The following is a 25,353-nucleotide window of genomic DNA, read 5'->3' on the forward strand; positions in this document are numbered from 1 at the left end:
AGAAGGAGGGGGAGCACGAGCAAGGAACTCAGGACCGCGAGGGGTACACCCACACACTGAGACAATGGGGATGATCTTTCAGGAATTCACCAAGACCAGCTAGCCTGGGTCTGAAAAAGCATGGGATAAAACCGGACTTACATAGCAGACAATGAGAACCTCCAGTTTCTTACTTTCCTTCAAGGAGAATCTTGTATCAAATTCTTGCATTTCCCTGCTTTTCCAAGACACATCCCACGGACACCTTGCACTTGTATCTCCCGTGTCCTGGAGCTGACGTTACTGTAGCAACAGCACCTCACAGGGTAACATTGCCCTGTAATACAGTGGCTGGAACACTTGTCAGTTGAAAAAGTTTCATGGGGATTTTATTAGTGGATGATGCAGCCCTATGTCATGTAGGGCTCCTGGCCCATCCAAGGCTTGAACACATGACCATAGAGATCACTTGCTGCTAATCACCTACAAATGTTAGCTAGCCCAGGGTACTCTACTCACAGAAGCCAGTGCTGTAGCTGGTTCTTTGCAAGGCCTCCCTGGCTAAGATCTGCAAGAAGAAGTCGAGAGTAAATTGCAGGTCCAGAAATGAGAGCCCTTTCATACCAATAACCTGTCCTTTGTACCTAAAAAGCAACCTTGGCAATCAAGGGTGCCCTCTTTAGACCAAGAGAGATGGACAATGGTTAAGATCCAGAAGACATGTTTTCAACCCAATGGCTGGCAAGGCCATATTCTGAAGAGAAACATGGAATTACTGTAATTCCCAATGGGATTTTCTTTCAGTGGAATGTACTGTTTAGTATTGATCAAAAGTGGTCAGAGCATTATTGGAGACGCCTAACACTGGATTTGGTTTGTTTTTCAGACATGGAGATGACTTGATTGTGACTCCATTTGCTCAGGTAAGCACAGCTGGGAGTGTGCAGGCTTCTCACAGACTTCTGCATTTGATGTGGGGATTTTATTCTGATCCTTAATGTAACTTTACCACACACACGTGCATGGATGCAAACTGTTTGGCTGAATTCAAATCATTGGATGGCAATGCTGGAGAATGTAAACCTTAGTCCTGCAGAAGTGCTTTGGGTAAGGCTGCTAGACTGGAGCGGTGTCTGTACTTCAAATACCAAGTTACCTAAAGGAGATAGTACTCAGCCGGCCCTATTTCCCTAACTGGAATTAGCACCCGAAGGAGAAGACTGTACCATGGATTAGATTACGTCTGGTATAATTAGTACATGATCTGTGTTTGAAATTCAAGAATCCTGTTCAACCTGATACTTTATTTACTCCCTTCTTCCCCCCACATGTGTTATTTGTACAAAGATTTAGCTGAGTGGCACATTTGTGATCTTCGTGCGTAAGAGACAAAAATGTTTCAACTCCGTGGCATAGATGTAGATGATAAAATGACCTAAAATGTTTGGGATGTGTCTAGAATGGCTGAGGATCAGCGGTTTGGTTGAGCAAGACGGGACCTCAAACATCGCGGATAGATCTAATTGTTAGAAAGAAGTCTACAGAATCTCTCCATGTTTTGTTGAAATGTACAAATCGTAACAATACTAGGAACTAACCAGCATCTAAGCTCTTCTATGATAAAGTTTTTGAACTTTCTCATAGAAGCTCTGAGGCTCCCTGACCCACAGAAAATAGTGCCAATTTAATTTGTTTGTATAGTTTATTTTAGAACGATTCTTTTCTGTGCTCAAAAAATTTGGTTCATTTCCCTAGACATGAAGTCTGGTGTTGGGAGGCACCCCCCTCCGATCTGCCCCTCATGCTTACTGATCTTTCCTTCTTTTTGAACATAGTAATGATTTAGCCGAAGTCCTTAGATCTGTTGAACACAGGAGGTAAAGCTGTGCCAAAGCTGGCCGCTGTCTCTGCAGTCAGCTGTTTCTTTCCCATGGCCCCATTGTTTGTGACTTTCTTCTAAAACCCACACCCTGGGTTCCTGATCAGAAGCTTCCAAAACCTGGGTCCCTGCAAACGAACACCCTTGTGTCCTTTAGAAGCCTGAGATACACCTGTTCTGGAAACAACACAAGGGGCAGGAACGACCACATCATTTCATTTATGTCAACAAAACCGCAACACCTAGATAGTTTCAAAGGAGAAAAAAATACATTGGTAGTTAACACAATGAAGAATTATTGTTCTATTAGTAATAACATCATCAATATATGTTTAAGCTGCATGTCCCTTTGCACCTAGTAACAGTTATCTTGTGGCCAAATTCATTGAATACATGGGACCTCTGTTAGGCAATGGGAGACATTGTCTCGTTTTAGTTGCTTTATCAACTTTCATTTAAAAAAACAAACAAGCAATTTGTGTATTCTCGGGATGAATTACATTCATCTAGATAACTCTGTTCTTACTAGACAAAATTATGAAATCACCAAGAACTTTCTGACATATCAGAAAGAATCACGACATATGCTTTTAAAAAGTATAACTTGGAGAGAGGTTTGATTTTCAATCAAAGTAGCTTTCTTTTTATCCTGTGACTAACTCTCCACTGTTTTGTTTTGTTTTGTTTTGTTTTTTCCTGAAGTGAAGCCTAAGTAAGGAAGAATCTTTGCCCTCACAAGGACAGGCCACCACCTCCCTGCCCTGGCTCCCATAGCTGTCTTCTACTGCCACCCACTGGCGTAAGCTGAGTATGGACTGGAAAAAAAATCCAGAAAATCATTTCCATTCCTTCACTAAAGCTGTTGAACGAAACCAACATTTTTCTATTTTTCTGCCAACTTCAGTGAATCCTATCAATTAAGAAACGTTTGAAGGCACCCACAGAGCCTGAAATTGTGTGTGTGAATATTCTCATCCCTTGGCCAGTGAACAGTGTTTCCTGTAGGCTGTCACTAGTCACTGTTAAGACTGACATTTCTTCTACACTCCATGTTTGCTTAGTTAGCTGTTTGCTTGTTTGTTGGTGTGCTTGTTTGTTTTCCTTAAACAATTCTATGATTACTGGGAGTGGCCAAAGATAAAGCAATGATTTTAGTTCTCTAAGCCTGAGCCATCTGGAAGACACTGTAGGGACCCTTTGCGAATAAGCATTAAAGAGACAAGAAAATTCTAGGCACTGCAGAGTATGGATTTCAGCGTCTGATGCTAGGGCTGAATTTATGGCAGAGTGCTGCCCTGGAGCAGAGGGGAATCCCTGAACTTGAACCTTTACCCAAGGCCTGGAAAGCCCTGTCCGTTTTATCCTCATTGTATGGCAAGGTTTGCTTCCCTCCTTGTGTCCTGAGAAACGAGTAGGTTTGAGGAAAAACTTTTTGTATTTGTATAAATATTTGTAAAAAATATTTGTATGAATGCCAGAGGCAATCACCAAGACCCAGAGCAGCATCATATATGGCCAATTCATATGGAAGATTCCTCTTTTCATTTCTGCCCCCATCGGATACATTACAGAGTGGGAGATATTATTAACATTTCAATACAAAACATAGCAAGATTTGTCTCTCCGCAAACCAAAACACCTCCAGGTGTTTTTTTTATGGTTTATTTAACTTTTTTATTTTATGTGCATTGGTGTGAAGGTGTCAGATCCCTTGCAACTGGACCTTCAGAGAGTTGTGAGCTACCCATGTGGGTGTTGGGAATTGAACCTGGGTCCTCTGGAAGAGCAGTCAGTGCTCTTAACCACTGAACTATCTCTCCAGTCCCTCCAGGTGTCTTTAATGTCAATTACTACATCAAACTTCACAATTGTATAAGTTAAGGGACAGCCGAAAAATCAGCAGGCCTGGGACAGGCAGCCAGTGCCCAAGGAGGTTTTCTTCCCTCGCTTTCATTTTGGAATGTATCATACTGTATGCGTAGTGAATATAGAAAGCAGAAATAATAATAATAAAATGAGCAGTTAAATGAAATGCTATCAGGGCTTCGAATGACGCTTGAGTGCCCTTCCCCCATTCCGTGTGTCTTCCTCTTCAAAGAAATAGCCATCATTGGAATTTTGTCTTGATTATGGCGATAGATACTTTTCAGCTCAACAACACTTTTATTTTTCTGGTTAAATTCTTCAACATCCAAAGATAGGAATTCTTTAAAAATTTACATGCTAAAAATGAAAGTAACAATTCAGTTTAGTATCTTACTAGTATAACCAAAGCTTAAAGCTTTCTATAGGCCAGGTGTGGAGAGTACCTTTCACCCCAGCAAACCAGGAGTGGAGCAGGCGGATCTCTGAATTGGAGGCCAGTGTGGTCTTAGACAGCAAGTTTCCAGGCGAACCAGGGCTGCATACTTCAAAACAAACTTCGCTAGAGAAGAGGTTTTGTTCATGAACTAATGTTTTCCTTCATGGGCAAATGTTTTTGTTTGTTTCTTTGTTTTTCTTTCTTTCTTTCAAACAATCACAAACTATGAATTACCCTCAAAATGTATTCCAGAGAAATGAAATACTTCAGTTACTGCTTATATTACCCAGTGGCCGAACATACTGGGCCTAAGTGTTCTGTAGTAGAGTAAAAAGTCTCAAAATTCAGAGGTTAAAATCTTAGTCTAGAAAAAGGGGAGCTGTGAAGTGATGCCATAACTATATTTCAGTGTTCTATTAACATGTTTGATATTCACATTTTCAAGCACAAATCAAGCCAGCGTGATTTCATGACCAGCTCATTAATCCATTTATTTCTGCATCATTCAGAATTTCATGCCTCATGAGAGACACTGTGGTCTGACGTCAGCAGCCAGCGATTCGGCTACTCCGTCACCAGCAGTGTGACCTTTCAGAGCTGTGTGTGATGATGAGCCAGGTTTTCCAGCCTCTGGCTGGCTTCCTCAGAGGCACCAGGAACTCCTTCAGGGGGACTGCTGAAGGTCACCACTGCCGAGCATAAACAGCTCCCTTTGGCTTGCACCAGTTCCTGTCAGCTTCCAAAAACAAATGCTTGAGGCACAGCGTGGCTTTCGTCTAGATCACTGTCCCATGAAGAAACTCAGGGCACAGTCCTCGAACCCCGAGGTCAATTAAAAATCTAAAAATTCTATGTGTTGTCACTGCTAAGCATTATACAGACTTCCCTTGTGCCAGATGATTAAATGGAAGTTTCCATAATGGACACACAATCACCAAATACTCTTTGCTTAGGCAATGTCATTGGCACTTATCAGTGGTTTCCTTTAACCTTCCCAACAGCTCTAACATCTCTGTTTTACACACAAGGAAACTAGGGTACAGGGGGTGTCATAACTTGTCTAAGTGTGTGCATTTAATATATGACATATACCAGGACATGTGAATTCTGTGTTTTTTTGAAACTCAGAGCTGTAATAAGCACAGAGGTCTTATCTGCACCTCTAATCTTAATAAAGATCCACCCCAGAGGAAAGTAGCTTGTTCTAGGAGAAAATGAGGGTCAGCAGGCTCCTGTGACTTCTCTCCAGGATAAACTTCCACTCCTTAAGCATCTTCTATTTCTGATTAGAGTTAGAACAAAGAAGGGACTCGCAGGGGTGAGGCCATCTACTTCCTGGCATAGCCACATACCTGTGACTAAATTGCATCCATGTATTTGTTTCTTCAATCCTATTGAATACTTTTCTTTGTTCTGAGAAGTGTACAGAATAGTATAGAACACTTTGTCTAGAACACTGTGTTTTCTGTGATCATTGTCTTTCTGCGGACTTCTTATATTCCACAAAGTGCACAATTGCTGAAGAGGCAAAGAGTATCTGTGCACTAACTAGCTATATAAATCCTCTATAAAGATGGAAAAGCAATGGAAGCGTTTCGTAATCTGATGGCCTGAGATCATAGGAATCTTGAATTTTCTAAGAGAATTCTCGACTAATTTTAATCACTAAACCTTAGACTGTCATAGTGTTTTGTATTATAGTATGTTATAACCGCAATTTCTGGGGACATTGTGTGGATGACAACAGGATGTGGGGCTAGGGCTGCTACTGTTAGCACAAGCAAAGTCAGTGAGAGGGGGTTTCTACAAAATTCTGGGAGTCTAACCTCCCTGGATTTGATATACCAGGACTAAAAACTTAACTAAGTTCTGGAAGATTCTGTAATGGTATAAGAAACTGAGTTACAAGGAATATAAAATTTCTTCCTTACAAAGCATGTTTAGCTGCATTCCCACTGGCCCCGGCTCAAGAACTCTAAAGAATTCTCTTTTTGTCATAGGTCTTGGCCAGCCTGCGAACCGTCCGAAACAACTTTGCTGCATTAACTAATTTGCAAGAACGAGCACCCAGCAAGTAAGTTACCCCCTCTCTCTCCCCTTCTGCCTGAACCGTTCCTTGGTGTCTTCTTAACTTGAGCTGAACTCAATATATTAGACATCTCTGAACCACTGCCGTTGCCCAGCGCATGCTCTGTGCCATACAATGCTGACTTCATTTTCTAGAATTACTTTGTGGCCACCCTCCCCGTGTTTGACCAGTGAATGAGTGATCCTTCTTGGCAGGAGCGCCCTCTGCCGGTGGCACCCGTGGTGCCTTCATAGGTTCTGCTCACCTTGGGAGTTTGTTCACCGCTGCGTTCCCAGCTCCCATCCTCATACAGTGCAACCCCCCGCAGATGCTGCTAGTAGTCAACTTCTAGGAAAGCATTTGCACCCCGAAGGTGCGCTTTGAGGGACCCATGTCTTGCCAGGGGCGTTTTCTGTGCAGCGTGGTCAGCTGTACCGTGTCATGCTGTCCTCTGCAAGCTTCTTGGGCTTCTAGTACCGCGTTGGGACGTCTCCTCACTTTTGTAAGATCTCAGCTCAGCCCAAAGACTGGAGCTATTGTTTGCTCCTCTCAAGCTTTTCCGTTGCAAATTTCATCTAAGGAATTCAGTTCTTTCATCTTTAAAAGGCCAATAAGAAACAAACTTCTGCTAAAATTCCTGCAGATGCTGTCACCTTATTAAGCAGCATGTAAACACATGATAGTTGATCTGACACGTATGCCAGGCATGAGGGCGTCACACTGACCCTCCCATCTCTGAAGAGAAGTCCCTTCTATGCCACGCATGTTTGCAGGGCCAGAGTGTATTTATCTGGAAAGAAGGAAGTCCGAAAGTCAAAGATAACCCTGGAAAGTCCATCTAGCTTGCCTGACTGTACACTACCCATGCCAACGGATGCCCACCAAGCCAAACACGTATACAGCAGACTACAAGAAGAGCCAGCACGTTTGGAGAGTGAAGATGTATACCTCGTCCACTGGTTAAAGTCGGCCAGATTCCTGGGGCCTCGTAATTCAGGAATCAAACTCCTGGCAAGTGGTTCTGTTCAGGGATGGCGGAGGGCAGGTTGCATAACTTTAGAACAATGGCTATCAACCTCCCCAACATTGCAACCATGTAATATAGTTCCTCATGTTGTAGTGACCCCCAACCACAGCATTATTTTCGTTGTTACTTAATAACTGCAGTTTTGCTACTGTTAGGAATTGTAATGTAAATAGTTTTAGAGGTGGTGTGCTTACCAAAGGGGGCGTGACCCACAGGCTGAGAACAGTGGTTCTGGTAGGCTCTGAATTTGCCTGATGAGCACCCCTAGTCCCTGGAACATTTTCAAGTTCACCATCACACTTAGAGGCGGGTATGTGCCTTTGTATTTTTATCAAGGAAGGACTTGATGGATAATATGCCCTAGGTTTGACCCCGGGTGGGAGACCTGAGCTCATCACTGACATTCGTAAACACACTGTTAGTTTCTATCACCTTGCTCTCTTGCCATATATAGCCCAGAAGTGAAGTTTGGCTCTTTCTTCACTAAATGATATACCTACCAATGTCCTCATGGATCTAATGGTCAATATTTATGGTTATGGGTTGCCAGGTTCCCACATACAAGTCATAGAAGTGATCCTAGAAAAAGATAAATAGTAAGGCAATAATTTTGCTTTCTAAAGCTATAGAAAAGCGTAACATTTTCATTTGATATTCCCATGCCAAGGGAATACTTTCTAAATTTCTACAGAACAAGAAGTGGCTGAAAATTCTCATCAATATAAAACGTACTTGGATAAACTCTCATCTACAGCAATGCCACCCTGAACAGGCTCTGTCACATGTGCATAGTAAACCTTCAGCAAGAACATAACCATGCTACGTAGACCAAGGTAGCTCTAAAACCTTAAACTATTGCTTTATAAAGCATTCATCACATTTCCACTTTTTATTTTATAATAAATAATACAGACATTAATCTTGGTACATTTTCAATCCTACACAAAATTTAAATACAGAACATACATCAATAAACTTAAGAACAGCAGTGCAACTGGGTGCAGTTGAATGGAGCCTGTGGAAGCCTACATAATGTTAAGACTGCGTTCCCTGGGGGTCCTGCTGCTTGGCTTGGAGACACAGCCTACCAGCAGGGTAGAGGAAGGGAAGAGCCACAATGGGTTCATGTATGTGACTGCCCAGATCATTCTCCCTCCCTCTCCCCCCACCTTTCTTTCCCTTATATACACACTTATGCACACACATACACACACACACACACACACACACACACACACACTCCTAATAGTAAGATAGCAGAGCAGAGAGCAGCATGATTGTCGCAGTCCGCGAGTTCAAATCTCAGCTCTGATACTCTGAAACTTTCAACTTCTCAAAACGTACTGCTTTGTCCTTAGCAAACCACACACAATCAGCTCACCTGCCTTGAGGCTTGTCCTAAGGGTTAAGTGTCTCAACTCTTTGGAAGTACACAGTGCAGGGCTTTGTAAGAATTAACCACTAGAAAAAGCATGTCTATGCACATGCATGCGCACACAGGAAAGGGGCCTGAGATGTTTTGCAGACATCTTGTAATGTATCTGCTTCCTGAAGGATTTTTAAAAATTGCCATCCTTTGAAGGATGCCAGTTATATGAAATAACTTTAAAAAGTTATATTTCCAAATTTATTTAATGGATGTCTCATAAATGATTTCTCATTTTAACATAATTTGATCGGCACTGACCAAATGAATACTATATGCATCATGTTGGCCTTCCTAGAGAACACAGGTTAATGGTATAGTAGGCATGTTCCTAAAGGTGTTTATAATTGCCTTCTGGGAGCTGGCAAACAACTGAAGAACAGTGAAAAATACCAAATGGAGTCTCTTGAAATACAGTGGGTTTATAGGACACTAAAACTTCTAAGGCATCTGTTTAGACAAGCTATTAATGTACCTCTCTAACAAACTTGCCAGAGATGCTTCTTAATGAAGAAACTGGAAAGGAAAAACATTTACATCTCTTTTCAATACCCAGGGTTGTTTAGAAGGAGTCATTCACTCCTGGTAAGTACACAAGAAATCATGAGACTATAAGCCATAAATGAGTTTCTAATACTGCACCAGGGAAAAACCATTATAAGCTCACCATATTTCCACATTCAGGAAGTCTGCTTTGCTCTGCATACCCTAGCTTAGTGGAATATGTGAATACAGTCAGCCAATAAGAATGCCCTCTCCAGACACATCCCTGCGATGTTCCTGTCTGCTTGAATCTCCCCCAGGGTCCAACCACAGGATTCAAGCTAGCATTTTTCTTTCTTTTCCTCTTTTCCCATCCATAGTCTGAGCCACAGGGAAAGGGCATCTAAAAACTTTCTGGGTTAAACTCAATGAAGTATTTATGGTCGTGTTATAACTTTAAAATAATTCTTTAGATTAGAATGACTCATTCAAAGCAACTCAGGGTACTAAAGTCAAACAGCAACACACGCTTACTGTTTTGTGTTTTTCTTCTTTGTTAGACGATCACCCATGTGCAATCAACCATCCATCAACAAAGCCACCATCACAGGTAAGAGACAAGTAGGACCTTCTTTGTCTCCTGTCTGGGAAGAAATGCTGTTCGTGGAACCGTAGCCCCGTGCCTTATACCCAACACCCACGTTATGCTGCGATTCTAAACTTTTGAAGAAATGAAGTTTTCCTTCTCTATGTTTCCTTGTTGTCGCAGGCCTCACAATGTGGTTCTCAACCTTCCTAATGCTGTGACCCTTTACTACAGTCCCTCAAGTTGTGGTGACCCCCAACCATAAAATTATTTCCGTTGTTACTTCCTAACTGTAATTTTGCTACTGCTATTAATAGTAATATAAATATCTGATAAGCAGGATATCTGATGTGGGAGCCCTGTGAAAGGGTCATTTGACACCCCTCCTCCAAGGGCTCGCAACCCACAGGTTGAGAATCGCTGTCTCATATGTTTGCATTTGTGTTATTCCATGGAAAGTATTTCCTGATGTACTATGTTTTTATAGAGGTGCCATTGCTTGGGCCTGGTTTAGCATCACCGTAGACACTTCTATCTGGATGATTTGTGTTATTTGTATAAAGATTACCTTTGTTGCTGTGTTAGCTAATTGTTGTGATCTGAATTTCTAGCAACATAGCTTAGTTAAAGGGAAAACGTAAAGCCAGACATAGTGGCACATGCTTGCAATCCTCACAGGGTGGAACTAAGGGAAGAGGATTGTGAGTTCAAGACCAGCCTGGGCCACTACATAGCAAGTTTGAGGCTATCCCAAGCAACATAGTAAGAATTGTTTTAGAAAGCAAACAAAAGCAGAAAGAAAAAGATAAAAACATTAGGGGCTGGCAAGGGGACTCATCAGGGAAAGGTGATTGTCTCTAAGCCTGACAACCTGAGTTCAACCCCCAGTATGATATGGGAGAAATAGGGTCAACTCTCACAAGTGGCTTTCTGATCTCCGTATGTCGCATGGCACATATACAGCAACATACATACACACAAAAATAAATAAATGTTTAAAAATGTAAAAGGATACATCCCTGATTATTCAATGCTCAGTTTTATATACAAGGGAAATTATTACTATCCCATTGGTTCTCATTGGAAATCAGAGAACTCAGAGAGCTGAGAACAAGCTTTAAAGTTAGTGTAATATATATACACTATATATATTATAAAGTTCAATAGAAACTGGGACCCAGGACTCCAGAAATGGCTGAGTTCATGAAGTATTTGTCACATAAGAAGGAGGACTCTAATATTTGCATAAATTCTGGGCATGGCATGGACACCTGCAATCCCAGTGCTGGGGTAGGGAGCTAGGAGGACATCTGGGGTCACTGGCCAACCATCCTGGCTGAATCAAAAAGCCCTGGGTTCCAGGGAGAGAGAGATCCTATCTAAAAATATCGACTGGAGAAAGATTAGGATAGAGAGCAGCATTGACTTCTGCTTTCCAGATACATCTACACACACAACCATGATTATGCTAACACACACACACACACACACACACACACACACACACACACACACACACCGGAAAAGGACCAAAAGAAGTTTGGGAAAGACAATACAAAGGAAGTACAGGACATAAAAGAAAACTACCCCAATTCTATTATTCTGTTTTAGACAGGAGACTTGACCTCAACTGAACCAAATCCAGAACGAATGATCTCATTTTGCTGAACTTGAGACCAAATTGAGCTCATTTAATTGTTTCTTGAAACCCCATTTGATTCATTAAAATAATTGCCTGGAAAAGAAAACCCATGATTTCTAAAATTATTACCAGAAGAAAATTAGCATATTCTCCAAACTAGACCAATTTTTTGGTTCAAGTATCTTTTCTAAGCCTCAATCCATAATATGAGCAGGAGGCCCTTATGTGATTTTCAGTGACTCTGCCTTGTGGAAAATCGACTCTGTCTTGACCAGTGTGCTGGTTTTTTCTATTACCATCATATGCCAGTTGATTCTGATTTAGTTGTAATGGTTTTTTTTTTTTCATTTTTGAACATTCCATCAAGTGGGGATGACATTTTAATAACTGTCACGTTATCAATGCTCCCTTCCTTGCTGCTTTCCTGATCCTGCCTCAAAGGTTTTCGACTGTGCACGGTTCTCCCCCTTTGACTTCTGATCTAATCAAGAGATGAATAGTAAAACTTCCTAACTACCAAAATTAATTTTCTGAGTAACAGACTGTTTCTTTAGACACTTAGATTTAGTATACCTGAGCCTAAACAAAGATGTCAGTATGAAATAGGTCCTTCTTTTCTATGCAGCTTCCCGAGGATGGTGAGGGGTGAACAGGCACATTTTGTTTTTTGCTTGTTTTGTTTTTTATTTTTCAAAACAGGGTTTCTCTGTGTATCTAAGGCTGTTCTAGAACTCATCAGGCTGGCCTCGAACTTACAGAGATCCGCCTGCCTCTGCCTTCCCTGAGTGTTGGGACAAAAGGCATGCACTACCACTGCCTGGCTGACAGGCATATTTTGTGAGCACATGCGTGGTGTTACTAGCGAGCAAAACTCCATGGAGCCTGAGGACCCTGCTCAGGCACTCAGTGCACCCCTCAGGAAAGGTGCTGTCCTCCCCCTACCCCTTGCATAACAGGCAAGATCAGTAGTTGGGGTTAGAGCAGAATATTTGGTCTTTGATGCTGTTTTGTTTTGAGGGTACATGTGACTACCTTGTAACTAGGTGACATCTTCCCAAAAAAACAAGTTAGGGTACCAGTGGAATGATTTGTGCCCAACAAGAAATGAATGGTTGGTTTCTCGAAGTCAGTGTGCCCTCCCCTGACCCCCACTTTGGTGGTGTCCAAACCAGATTCCTAGGGCAGTGATTCCACTCAAGGTCACAGAACTGGTCACAACAAGTGAAGGATCTCATGGGATCTCTGTGTGATTTTTACATCACACTGACCTCAGGAGAGGGAGTTATAAGCTCCTGGAGCTAGGCAATTACAGTGGATGGGGCCTCACTTGTACCCAGTAGTTTGTGACTGGAGGCATACAAAAGCAGCTAGAATGGGAAACTAATTAGCTGTAATTAACTCCTTGGAGAAGCTGAGCTGTTACTGAGCATGAGAGGAAATCACCAGACTAAAGAATAGGAGTCCCATTTACTTCCCAAGCTTTGCAAGTCTAGGAGGGCACAGGGGATGAGAGCAATGGAGGGGTTCTAGTTTCTCAGTAATTCTAGAAAAAGCAAGTGCTTCAGCCTAAAAGCTGACAATAACGAGAGCAATAGTGATAATGGTGTTGAGGTTTTGGTGCTGGACCCTCTGAGACTTGCGATACCCATAAAAGATGCCATGTATATGTCTCTTTCCTCAGGGCTTACCTGCCAACTGTGAGTACCTAGTAATCCTTCCACTGAAGTCCTGAGAGAGATAGAAAAGTATTTTTTTTAAAAAAATAAGGGAAAACACTTTCAGATAAGTCTTCTTAGAAATTTTGTTTAAAGTTTGAAGGAACACTGAATCCTGAGCATTCTTAGGTTTATGACAGCTGAGAATACTGCTATGTGCAGAGCCTACACCCTTGTGCCCCTAGAACTGTGCAGTGTGGTTCTTTTACCTCTCCAGAGCACAGTTATGTCTCGTTATAGGAGTTGTGTGGCTCCAAGCAGACTTTGTCCCTTTTGTCTGACTCAATACCCTCCCCTGTATAGTGGTAACCTTACACCCTATAGATATGAGTCAAATTTGTTAACATCTCAGCACTTGCTATTCCTTTTTCAAGTTTTGTTTCTAGGGTCCACTCTGAACACAGAACTGAGTATGTCTAGTCAGGATGCTTTACCAAGTACCACACATGAGATTATTCATGTATAAATCATATAATTTATTTTTCACCATCTTGGAGACGAAAGTCTGAGATTAGGATGTCAACAGGATTGAGTTCTGCTGGTGATCATCTTTCTGGTGCAGAAGGCTGTCTTCTTAATATTTGCACAAGGTAGAAAGGACCAAGTGGCTAGGGCCCTTAACAAAGGCCCTTTTCCCATTCACGAGGCTCTATCCTTGTGATCTGATTCTCCCCCAAAGGCCTTGCCTTCGGCTGCTAATACATTGGGGCTGGGGATTTCAATCTAAACTCTGGGGCCACCCTTACCTACTCAGTCCCCAGTGAGGGGCAGCGGAAAGAATACAAAATGAAGGAATAAAGAGGAAAGAGGGAGGAAGACAAGCTTACAGGGTGCTCAAAGCAAAACAGGTAAATATTTCCCAAAGCGGCCCAAACGGTGCAGGCTTGCACCTGCCAAGATGAGGCCTTGTTTTTGGCCAGCTCTGTGCCCTTTGTCCTCATTGCTGCCACAGATCCTGGACTGTAGTGACTTGTGACGTGGGCTTTTCTTCAAGGTCTGAGAACTTACTTTTGATTTATAGCTCCTCAACAGAAAGTCTTCCACAAACTGACTGTGTTAAAAAACAAAAGGCTTAAGAAACTCAGGTGGCCATGTCTGCCATGCTATGCCTTCTAAGGATTTCTCTGGTAGAATTTTTAACACCCCCAATGTTGTTCTATTTGTTGAGCATTACATCTAAGAAAAAATTAATTTATATCATCATAGTCAAACCTTTGTAGTCACCTGCCAGACATCATCTCCATTTAGGAGGGGCAGATGCATCGTATATAATATGACAGCCTTTACAGGGAATGCGTCTAGAAGGACGTTTACGAAAGAGACTTTTGCCAGCAGGCTGTGCTGTCCTTCAGTGTGGCACACCACAAGGGTGCAATGCTTGCAGCCTGAGTATGAGCCCCGACTGTCTTTAACTTCGTTTTCTATTTAGAGAACGGAGATATGAGTACCTGGCACTCGGGAAATGTTGCAAGAATGCAAACTGCTAAGTTATATAAAGGGTGAAGTTGGGTCACTAGGTTGTAAGTAGCTCACCAAGTATTTCTTTGGACAGTTCTGCCCCATGTTTCCCATTTGTTCGTCAGAGCTGTTTTTCACCTGGAAGAGTGGAGGCTGCAGAGGGCTGCAATTGCCTTTTGTCTTTTCTCACTTCATATGTCTCAGTGATGACTATATTTTTATGCCGTATAAGCCACATAGTTCGCTACTTTATCACTGGCCAGCAAAGGTCCTGAGCCAGTGACTTAAGCCAGAAGCTAAGAGGATGTTGGGTCAGTAGAGGGCAGCAGAGAGGCAGAAATGCCCAAGCCCTGCCAGTGTGGGTACCAAGCATAAACAGTTTTTTGGAGTAGAACCATTATGATGAGGGCACAATCAGTGCTTTTGAGCCTTTGTTACATTTTTATACAATGTTTAACATTGTTCAAAACATTGTTTAAAAATGTACTCTGCAGCCAGCTTCACAAAACCTTGTCATTCTCAATATCCCTTTCATGGCATTTCTTAATTTTGTTATTTTCATTCTCTTTACTTTTTCGTCTTCAGTTGAGCATTTTCATGCAGGAATGAAACTCAGAGAAAATCTACTTATATGTTTTTATTGAAAAGATGAGAATAACGGAGGCCACTAAGAGAAAAAAGCTACTCTGTACCTGAGTTGAAAATAAAGTTGTGTCCTTTCTCGGAGTCCAAGGTCCTGAACCCTCACCTGTCCCCATAAAATAACACATTAGATTAAGCAGCCTTAGGTTTAGAGAAATGCTCGCTTTAAAGTAACCACATGAAATGTGAAAGAATGTTGATTTGTGGGTAACAGGGGCAGCTTTCGATTATTTGCACACGGACTTAAATATCTTGGCCCAGTTTCTCATTGGAAATGTCTTCATAGTTAGGACTATTTGAATTATATCTAGTATCCATCATAGAGGTGGGAAGACAGCCAGCCTAAAACAAAAGGGCTTTTGACTTTGTCCCTAGGGTCTTCTATCAAAGGCTGCCTCCTCTATGCCTGTAGAGGTGACAGAAAAGGGACAAGCATAAAGTGACATACACACAGTTCTGGTCCAGAAAGAAATACTGACCACTCCACTTCCAGTTGTTTTAACCTGCATAGCCTCAGTTCAAAAAAAAAAAAAAAAAAAAAAGAATATTTCTTCTAAATACAATTTGTCAATCAGGAAGCAGAGGGTTAAAAAGCAAAGTATCCAAATAGTAGCTAATCAAAACGTCATGAGAAGAAACTTAATCTTCTGTAGCCATTGTTCTGAAGCCCGAAGCAAAAGTGGCTGTCCACCCCATAAGGTAGAAACTCAACTAACCAAGGAATTTAACAGCACAGTGGTCTCTGTTAGGATGAGGACTACTTGTTTAAATGCTTTCAGCTTGCTAAAGAAAAGGAACCAATAACTTTTGGTGATAATGATACTAGTAATTGTTTAGATGTTCTTTTTCAGTTTGTTATCCCATGCATGTGCTGGATAAAATGAGTATTATATTATTAATATATTACATGATATTATATATATATGTATATATATATACATATATATATATATAATAAAAAGGAAAATAGATGCACATTCTTCTGAGATGTATATGGGGGACTTCTTTAAGAGAGGAGAGAGATCTACATGGGAGAAATGCACGGGTCCTAAGGAGAAAATGACATGCAATGTGTATTACTTCCGTGTGTGAGGACCCCAGATGAGCCAGCCATTGTCAGAGAAACCCCTACCCTCCTCACCGGCTGTGTTGCATCACCTTTTAACTTTCTTTTAGGAAGAGAAAGTCTAGTGGTAAAGCACCAATCGCTACGAAGGAGCGCTAGGGAGCTGTTTCCGGGTGTGTGTGTAATGCTGCTGATGTCTTAGGTGTGGTGAAAAATTAATGAAGATTTCATGTGTGCATGATTGCATTGGGATTGTTTCCAGGCCTTTGCATTTGTATTTGATTCATATAATGATGCCTAGGTATTCTATTTTTTTTTTTAAGTTGAAATACTTAACTTTGGTGAACACTCCCCTCCTTACCAATGAAAAGACTTCTTTGGGGAAAATGAACAGATTGTTTGACTGCATGTAGGTATGACGATTTTCTTAGCTGACCTTATTAGAACAGTAAAAGGCTCTTTGCTTCTTTTGCATCTCACTTGGTTTATAGCTTTTGCTGCCTTCTCACGCTTTTATTTTGACAGTCGGGTTATACCTATTAGTATTTTTTTTAAATGCCACAAAAGAAAGCAGTATTTGCTTTTCACCCAAGGAATTGGTCAGACTTGTACTTTGACTTACAAACAGCAAAGATGAATGGCAAGACGTAATCAGCCCAAGGGCGTATAGCCTGAATAGGATCTGGATCCTCCGTTACAACTTTAGTTGAAAGAAGAGGATGATGTTTAAGATTCATCTAGTTGATAAAATCTAAACTCAAGACCAGTCACTGGGGTCGAGGATCTGAAACCAGCTCTCCCCTTCCTAGCTATATAATTCCCATCAATTTACTTAAATTCCTTAAGCCTTTGTCATTTCTCCAGTTAATTCTAAGTTCTTGATGAACATACTGCTTCACATCCAGGGTGTATTCTTAGGATGGTGGTATTGTTCATCTGGTCAGCGGGCGTTTTCCTTTTCTCTTCCACGATGAATCACGGGAAACAACGAGGGAGATCTGACTGCCGGTTTCAAGGAATTTGTAGTCTAGGAAGGAAAAGAGAATGAGTGAGGCCCCGCAAACAGTTCTACCTGGGTAACTCTGGGCTAAGTATTTAATTAGCATGCCTGAGCCCCTGGGTCTGATCATTAATTAGCATTGCCCGAGAGAAAAGACCATGGTGCTCTGGGCATGGTAAAGGGGGACAGAAAGGATTGCAAGGACACAAGGCAGATCCCTTTGAAGTTTAGGTCAGAATCGGCTACATAGTGAGGCAGTCTTAGAAGAGAAAAAAGAAAAGGAAAGAAAAAAATTTTTTTTAAAAAAGCAATGACAACAACAATACAGAAAAGAATACAGTGTTCTCCTTGGAGTTTGGCAAAGATTACCTGAAACCAGAAACCAATGAGAATGAGAGAAGGAAGCATGGCCAGGGCCTAGGGACCCAAAAAGGATTGTTCAAGTTAAAAGCGTATGGTTGCAGCTAAATGTGAGGCTCCAAAGGTAGATCAGCACAACTTTATTGGAGCTCTGTATAAACAGCATGGATTTCATGATACGTGCAAAATTCTCTTTCCTGTAGATGGAAGCCCTCTGGTGGCTATTGAGCCCATAACACGACCATGTTATTTTTCAATTGTTGGGAAAAGCTACCATGTAGCCAGAAAACTTTCTGTTACCAATGCCTACTTTTCTTCCTATCAGAGTGCTTTAAAAGAGTCAGAATTCTGCCCCTTCCCCCTCCCGGGCCTGCAACAGGAATCCCAATGGGATATTTGCAAACAAACAGCAGAACTGATTCCTAGGCATTTCTGAATCAATCCTTGAGATAAGACTCAGCATCTTATTACCAACAAAGGATAGCATATGAAACATTTGATGCTCCAAACACAGACTAGGAGGGTATTAAATAAAGTAGTTGAGAGAATTGCCCGGGTACAGTTTTATCACTGGGTTGCTGATAAATAGTTGGCAATTCTTGTCTTTCTGCAAAATACATAGAATAGCACCCCTCCCATACACACACACACACACACACACACACACACACACACACACACACAAAACAGTGCAATCTAGAATGCATGAGATAATGTGGGAAGTGCTTGGGGATTAGAGAAAAGAAATACAAGGTAACATTATTATCTAACATCTTCGTCATCCCGTTCGTCATCCTCAGGGTCGTCATCTCTGATATCTCTTGAAATATATACAAGATTTTAGTTAGCCCAGCTTGCTCCAGTCTGAGAAAAGAATAAGGCGTCATATTCATGTTTGTGTACGAGGTTTGGAAATATTATGTTTAGTAACTGTATTCTTTTTGTCTCTATAAACACAGTACCAAGACTTCTTTTCAAAAATCCAAAGGGGGAAAAAAAATAACAAAAGCTGCATTCTTTGGCTACTCCTTGCATGCACTACGACATGCTTCCCACCCCCTTGAGAATTAAGAATTGTTCTAGGCACATGGGAAAATGCAAAGGCTGTGGGGGACAAAAGATTTAAAATTCCTCTGGAGCTAATTTCCCAGACCATACTGTTTAAATGTTACCCTGAGTTATTAGCCCTCAATAGACGGAGAGCTCACCCACAGTGTCCTCACTTTTACTCTCCCAAGAATTGCTTCAAAATGACTCAGATATATAATTAATACCAATATTAAGAAATGGTAACATTAGCTAGTTAAATATTGTCTTTGTGTGATTGAATCCCAGCCCTAGGGAGGCAGAAGCAGGTGGGTCCTCTGAGTTCAGAGTTAGCCTGGTCTACATACTGACTTACAGGCCAGCCGGAGTTACAGAGTTAAGACCCTGTCTCAAGCAAAACAACACTGTAATAATCCAAGAAGGTTGACTCTATTGCTATTGCATCTTTATCAATAAGAAAACGGGCTACAAAGTAAAGGTGGCATGAGCATTTCCAAGCAGCCCTGGAGCAGTGTTTGGGTTTCCTTTCTTCCAGCTTCTGGAAACACTCACCTTTAAGCCTTAGAAAGAACAGTATCACCTCCACTCATCGGGGTTGGGATCTGTATCTTTTCTCTCCTCAAAAGCCCATGTGGAGACCTTCACATCCACTGTTCTCTCAGGTACCACATTTCTAGACATTTCCCTAGCTCTCCATCCTCAAGGACCCTCCCTTCAGACATTTCTGATGCCCAGGCATCCAGTGCTCTTTTCAGACTTTTTTTTCCCTGTAGTTTGTGTTTCAGCAGGAGCAGCTCAAGGTAAATATTTCCAATACACTGCCTCACACGTAGGTAGGAAAGCGAGGTGGTTAAAGGCATCTTTCTTTCCCTGGGCAAATCTTTGTAATTTTCATATTACCATGTGGAAAGTTTCATCTCTGAGTGTCTTCCTGGGATTACTGTTTTACTCATTCAGTCCCTGGTCTGTGAAGGATTACTTAAGCTCTGAGTACTCACCCAGGCATAAAAAAAACCCACCTCTCCTGGGCCTTAGAAACACTGCCCTAGAATTTTTGGGAACCTAAAAAGCCAAAATGTGTTCCACTGAGTGACAGCAAACATTAATTTTTTTTTAAAAAAAAAAGAGGGCATAGAAATGAATGAATAATGAGTCAGGAAGGAGGGAAGAGAAAGAAGGAGGACAAAATGGAAATAGGATGAAGTCTTTTCCTAGAGAGATAAGATGCTATCTATAGTGTTCATTTGAGAGAGTAGAAATTAGATGGAGAAGTGGCACCCAGATTTGGGGCCTTAGAAAGAAATATGAGAGCAATAAAGAAGGAATATTTCAAAGCAACTACGGAAGAAAGTGGAAGAGAGTGAGAATGAAACTCACCGTAGTGTGAAGTCGCTGGCCGCTAACTCGTGACTATTTGGCAAAATCAGTTATATAGAAATAGAACTATATTTCTTTCCATTTTTGTAAAAGAAGGCTGCATGCTGGTTTCCAGCCACCCAGACCCAAATAATCACAGAGAAACTATATTAATTACAGTATTCCTTGGCCACTGATTCAGACAAATTCCTAGCTAGCTCATACATCTTAAACTAACCCATTTTCATTCCTCTATGTATCTCATGAGGCTGTGGCTTACTGGTAACGTTCTGGCATCTGTCTCCTTCAGCAACTACATGGCATCTGCCTGGCTCTGCCTTCTTTTTTCTCCTCATTCAGTTTAGTTTTCCTGCCTCTCTCTATGCTGCCATGCCATAGGCCAAAGCAGCTTTATTAACCAATGAGAGTAAAACATATTCACAGCATTCAGAGGGGAATCCTACATCGCATCTTTCCTTGTTCCTCTCTTTCTTTTCTCTTGTACTGCTGAGAATTGAACCTGTTCATTACATGCTCTGGAACTAATCTCCATTTCTAATCTTCCCTACACTTATTGGTACCTCATCTGTACTTTAGTTGAATGCCATGTGTTGATGTCTGCACCATTTGCTTACTTTCAAGTATAGGAACCAAAGCAAGGAATGAAGTGCATCCTTATGATCTTTGTTCAATGGGAATCTAAGTGGTAGTGGTTTAATAAGTTGTTCTCATTTAAATTCTCAATAAGAGATATAAGAAAATAGAGGGGGAATTATAGTTATTCACAACCCCCTCAATTTTCAGAGTATATCATTTAAATGAATCTTGGGATATGAATGAGTTATGTTCTAATGTTCATCTGGAGGTCTGTTCTTTGAGCTTCTAGGCATGAATATTCGCACACTGGCACTCATCTAAGAGCTTTTGGAGGCAGCCTCATATACATTCAGACAGCTATAAGTTTCCCAAAAAGAAAGAACCCAAAGGACAATTTGAGGTTATCCAGTATATTAAATTTCCATTGATGAAACAAAATACATGAGATAATCTCTTAACAGTAAAATACATTGGCTATTTTTGTTTGTTTTTATTCAGTTTCAGAGATTTCATTCCATGGTACATAACTGTGTAGATTTGATCCTATAGCAGCATCACAGTATATAATTATTGGAGCACGTGGAAGAGAAGGGCTCCTCAACTCATCATAACCAACTATGGGAAACAGAAAGGACAGGATCTCATATCCCTTTCAGTGGGATAGCCCCAGTGATATAACTTCTTTCCACTAAGCCCCATCTATAATGGATTCTAGATATGAACCTAAGATTTAGCATATAGTCTTTTTGATATCCAAGATACATCATCTAGAACAAGGCATTTTGGTCCATTGATGGGATAGGAGGGACTGCGTTCCCTTTGACCAATGGAAGCAAACTATAGAGTGCTATATAACTTAGTCACTTAAAAAAATCAACTCTAGTGAAACACGGTACCCACCAACAGGCTGGAAGAGCGTGAACATCCTCCCCGCTGCTTCCTACAGAGCCCCTGGTACTGACTTCTCCCTGTATGCTTTCACTTGGCCGCCACATTTCTCACCCCAACAAAACGACGCAGCTTATAGCAAGTCGCTCCCTGTGGCGGGCAGTCCCTCGTCTCAACCTCAGTCCCAGTTCAGACTTCCCACCCCCTCAACGTGGTCGTTGCTCTTACCTGGGACCAGTCATGCTTTTCTCATCACACTTAACAGTGCCCAGACTGTCCCCAGAAATGACTAGCTCTGGCCTACTCACTGGTATCACCACACGGTGGTACCCAACGCATAGAAAGCACAATTAACACAGACGGAAAGTACAGTCGGTATTGGGATTCATTTCTAAAGAAGTATATGTCTTCTTATGAGAGGTGTTAAGATGAGTGGTTCAGCCTCAGGGAATCCTGGCTGTGCCCCTGCTAACCATTTGACTTTGGGGGAAATTTTGCTCCGGCCATTGTTTCTCATCTGTAATTTGAAGGTCAGAGCAGATGGGTTCGGGAATGTCAAGCAAGGGTTGAAGGAGATGAGGAAGCACCAAGCTTCATATCGGGGGCATAGTAGGACAAAGAAGAGCAACACTAAAGAACATGTTGCCCTTGAATGTGCGAGGACACTTCCTCCAATGACGTCCAAAAGCAGAAGGACTATCTTTAGAGTTGGAAGGTCAGCCTAGGAAAAGGTGAGGCGAAGACAGCAGTAGTCTTTCTTGTAAAGTCATTTTCCTTTACTAACTTGCCCCTTATTGTCTGGGTTCCTAGGAGAATAGCTGTGCCTACAAAAAAAAATTAAAAAAAATATGCCTGCCTCTTTGTTTGGCCAGTTCTTTCTACATGTTTAAATTCCTAATTGTGCACACACTCTTAGTCATTACATTTTCATGTGCAAGCAATTAGGACTCCTCAACAGCCCTCCCCCACAGAAGGTTTCCTCCATCTGCCACAAATCAGATCCCTCAGAAAGATGCTTGACTTCGAAACAGTGTGAAAGTGCCAGGCATTTTGTTTGAATTGTATATATATAACTTTTAAAATGGTGTCAGTGGACAGTCACAGAAAGCTCAGCAGTGGGTCAAAGAAAGGCATCAAAGAAATGAGTGAAATGGGGCAAAAAGGAAAAAGTTTTTGCAACTAATATAAAAGGAACAAGCAACACAAAACCAACATCTGATAAACATGGCTCAGACACAGTTCACTCATAACTATTTATCTTACAACATGGACATGCACTCCACTTAATGCACTGACTATTAGTTATGTGTATAAATATATATTAGTAATATTAGCTGTGTATATTCCTAGCTCATAGGAATGTACAGGAGAGAACAGAGCAAGAGAAGCCAAGGAGAAAAACAGAAAATTATTAAAAGTATAATTTTAAAAGAAGAAATAGAATATAGCGCTAGAAGTTTGAATGCTAAGAATCCCAGAAGAATTCAATAGATTTGCATGATGATGAACACTGCTCATCAATCAAAACCAACTCAAGAAGGGGAGGGGATAGTTCCATAAGTACAGTAGTTTCCACACAAGCAAGGAGACCTGGGGTTTGGACCCCCAGCAGCAGCCATGTTAAGGATAGGCATTGTGGTCCATGACTGTAATCTCAGCACCAAGAAGGTGGAGACCGGAGGATTTCCTAGAGTTTGTTGGTCAGCCAGTGTACTCACATTGATAAGCTCCAGGTTTAGTGAGCGACACTATCTCAAAAACCAAGGTGGAGCCAGGCATGGTACACATGCCTATAATCTCAGCACTTGGGAGACAGGGGTTGAGTCCAGGCTGATCTACAAAGCAAATTCCAGGAGATCCAGAGGCACATAGAGTAACCCTGTCCTAAAAGACAAACAAACAAACAGAAAACCAAGGTGGAGAATGATGAAGAAGACACTAGATATCTGTCTTCCCTCTGGTAGCCCAGGTACACAGAGCCATGCACAGCAGCATCTAAATGCACACACCCATGTGAGTATATACATGAATATGTACCACAGCACACACACATCAAGCAGTTATTTATCATCACCACAGCCAGAATCCATGTCTATATTCTTTTTCCTATGATTTCCTTTACATTAGAACAAGTCATGGAAGCTAATGCCTAGTTAAATTAAGAGCAAAACTATACTAAGTTCTGGACACAAATGTATGTGGAAATGATAACTCTAGAGCTCAGCAAAACTAAAGAGGAAACTGGGTGACTTTTCTTGGAGCTTTGGAAATGAAATATCGCAGCTTAGACGTGTCCTGTCTGCACAAACAATGTAGTGCCCTAGGCTCCCCTCCCCACTCATGTGGGAGCTTGAAACACACCATTCTAGTTCCCATAGCAGACCGCCATCTGTGTATCTTGGGTTACTTTGCCTATCAGCTTCTTAAGGATTTAATAAGGGGAACTGTTTTGGAATCATTGGATGAAAGGGTCTGTAAAAGTTCAAAGTATTGTTGTTATTTTGGGCAGTCACACCTGCAGGTTTCAAATCCTTTGTGCAAAGCAAAGCCCTGTGGTCTTCTCACATCCAGCCTTCAAAGAAGAGCAGACTTGGGCATGTGACAGATTCTCTTGGGAAAGTTAGCGGAGCCGCCACCACCCACCAGCTCTGTTTGTACATAAACATCAAATGGCACCTGAGACCAGTAACAACCTCTGCATGGGAGATCTGAAGCCAAACCCTGACGATCTAGCAGAGGAGGTGGGGTGAAGGGCTTGGATATGTTTAAATGAGAGGAAGGGGAAATGGAAACGAAGAAGACTGGTTTGTACAACAGAGAATATTCTCATTAGAAGGGATCAGTTTTTAGGATGAGAAGCACACGATGTCTGCCATCAACGAAATGACTTCCCTTCCAAGTGTAATTGGCTGGCAAATAAATGTTGTGCTGGGCACTGAAATGACTGCTCCACAAACTTGTCTGTTGATCAGTAACCTCCCCCACCGTGAGATTTAGAAAGCAAATCCAGAGAGTAAAGGAAGACACACCAGAGGGTCAGGCTGGTTTACAGGTGACACCAACATCCCAATACAAAGGGATTTTCTATTTTATTATCTTACCAATATAATAAAGGTTCTGAACCAGGGAAACAAGGCAGATGTGTAGCGACTCTTTATTGCAGGATTCTACTGAGTGGATGGAGAATACTTCAGAGAACGTGTTAAACCTTGTAATCCTTGCTAATACACGTGGGTGAAAATGGGTGACGTTCTGGATTCCAATATCAAGTATAACACTGGCTTACCTCAGTGCCCAGATGGCCTGCGCTCCAATACACATCAAGTGTAGAAAACCAAGGATCATGGATATTTTGAGACAGGGTCTCTCTCCCTGAAGCCCACGCTATCCTGGTACTCACTATGTGGCCTAGGCTTGCCAATGGCGATCTTCCTGCTTCAGTCTCAGAAATGCTGAGTTTACAAGAGTAGCCACAATCCCTGACTGAGACTCAATGCACATGTAATTCTTTATTCCAAAAATCATTCAGAGGTATTCTACGCGTCCTAAACCTCTTGAAAGAGTGCAGGAACGGTAAGGTGACAACCTGATGACTTTAGTCATTCTGAGCCTCTGCTTTCATTCCACTTGTCATTCACAGGGGGGCTAAGAGTGAATGGTCCATGCAGAACTTCTTGCCTCTACCATTTAAAAAGATTGATGGGTAGGGAACAGTTCATCCATAGAGGATTTTGCTTATTATGTACACACTTTGGGAAAGATTCCTAGAAGCGCTCTCTCTCTCTCTCTCTCTCTCTCTCTCTCTCTCTCTCTCTCTCTCTCTCTCTCTCAC

General features: G+C 41.7%; 1 protein-coding gene across 4 annotated transcripts in view; it reads left to right on the forward strand.

Moving 5' to 3' along the window:
* Positions 1-25,353, forward strand: part of Pde4d (phosphodiesterase 4D) — an 851,276-nt gene that overhangs the window by 662,619 nt on the left and 163,304 nt on the right. For all 4 annotated transcript variants that reach the window (XM_026783770.1, XM_005356778.3, XM_026783771.1 and 1 more), the window contains exons 3-5: positions 866-902; positions 6,161-6,234; positions 9,725-9,774. In XM_026783770.1, the coding sequence (XP_026639571.1) occupies positions 866-902; positions 6,161-6,234; positions 9,725-9,774 (161 nt within the window). The remainder of the gene's footprint in view (positions 1-865; positions 903-6,160; positions 6,235-9,724; positions 9,775-25,353) is intronic.

The sequence above is a fragment of the Microtus ochrogaster genome, chromosome 19, assembly GCF_000317375.1.
Source record: "Microtus ochrogaster isolate Prairie Vole_2 chromosome 19, MicOch1.0, whole genome shotgun sequence".
Lineage (NCBI taxonomy): Eukaryota > Metazoa > Chordata > Mammalia > Rodentia > Cricetidae > Microtus > Microtus ochrogaster.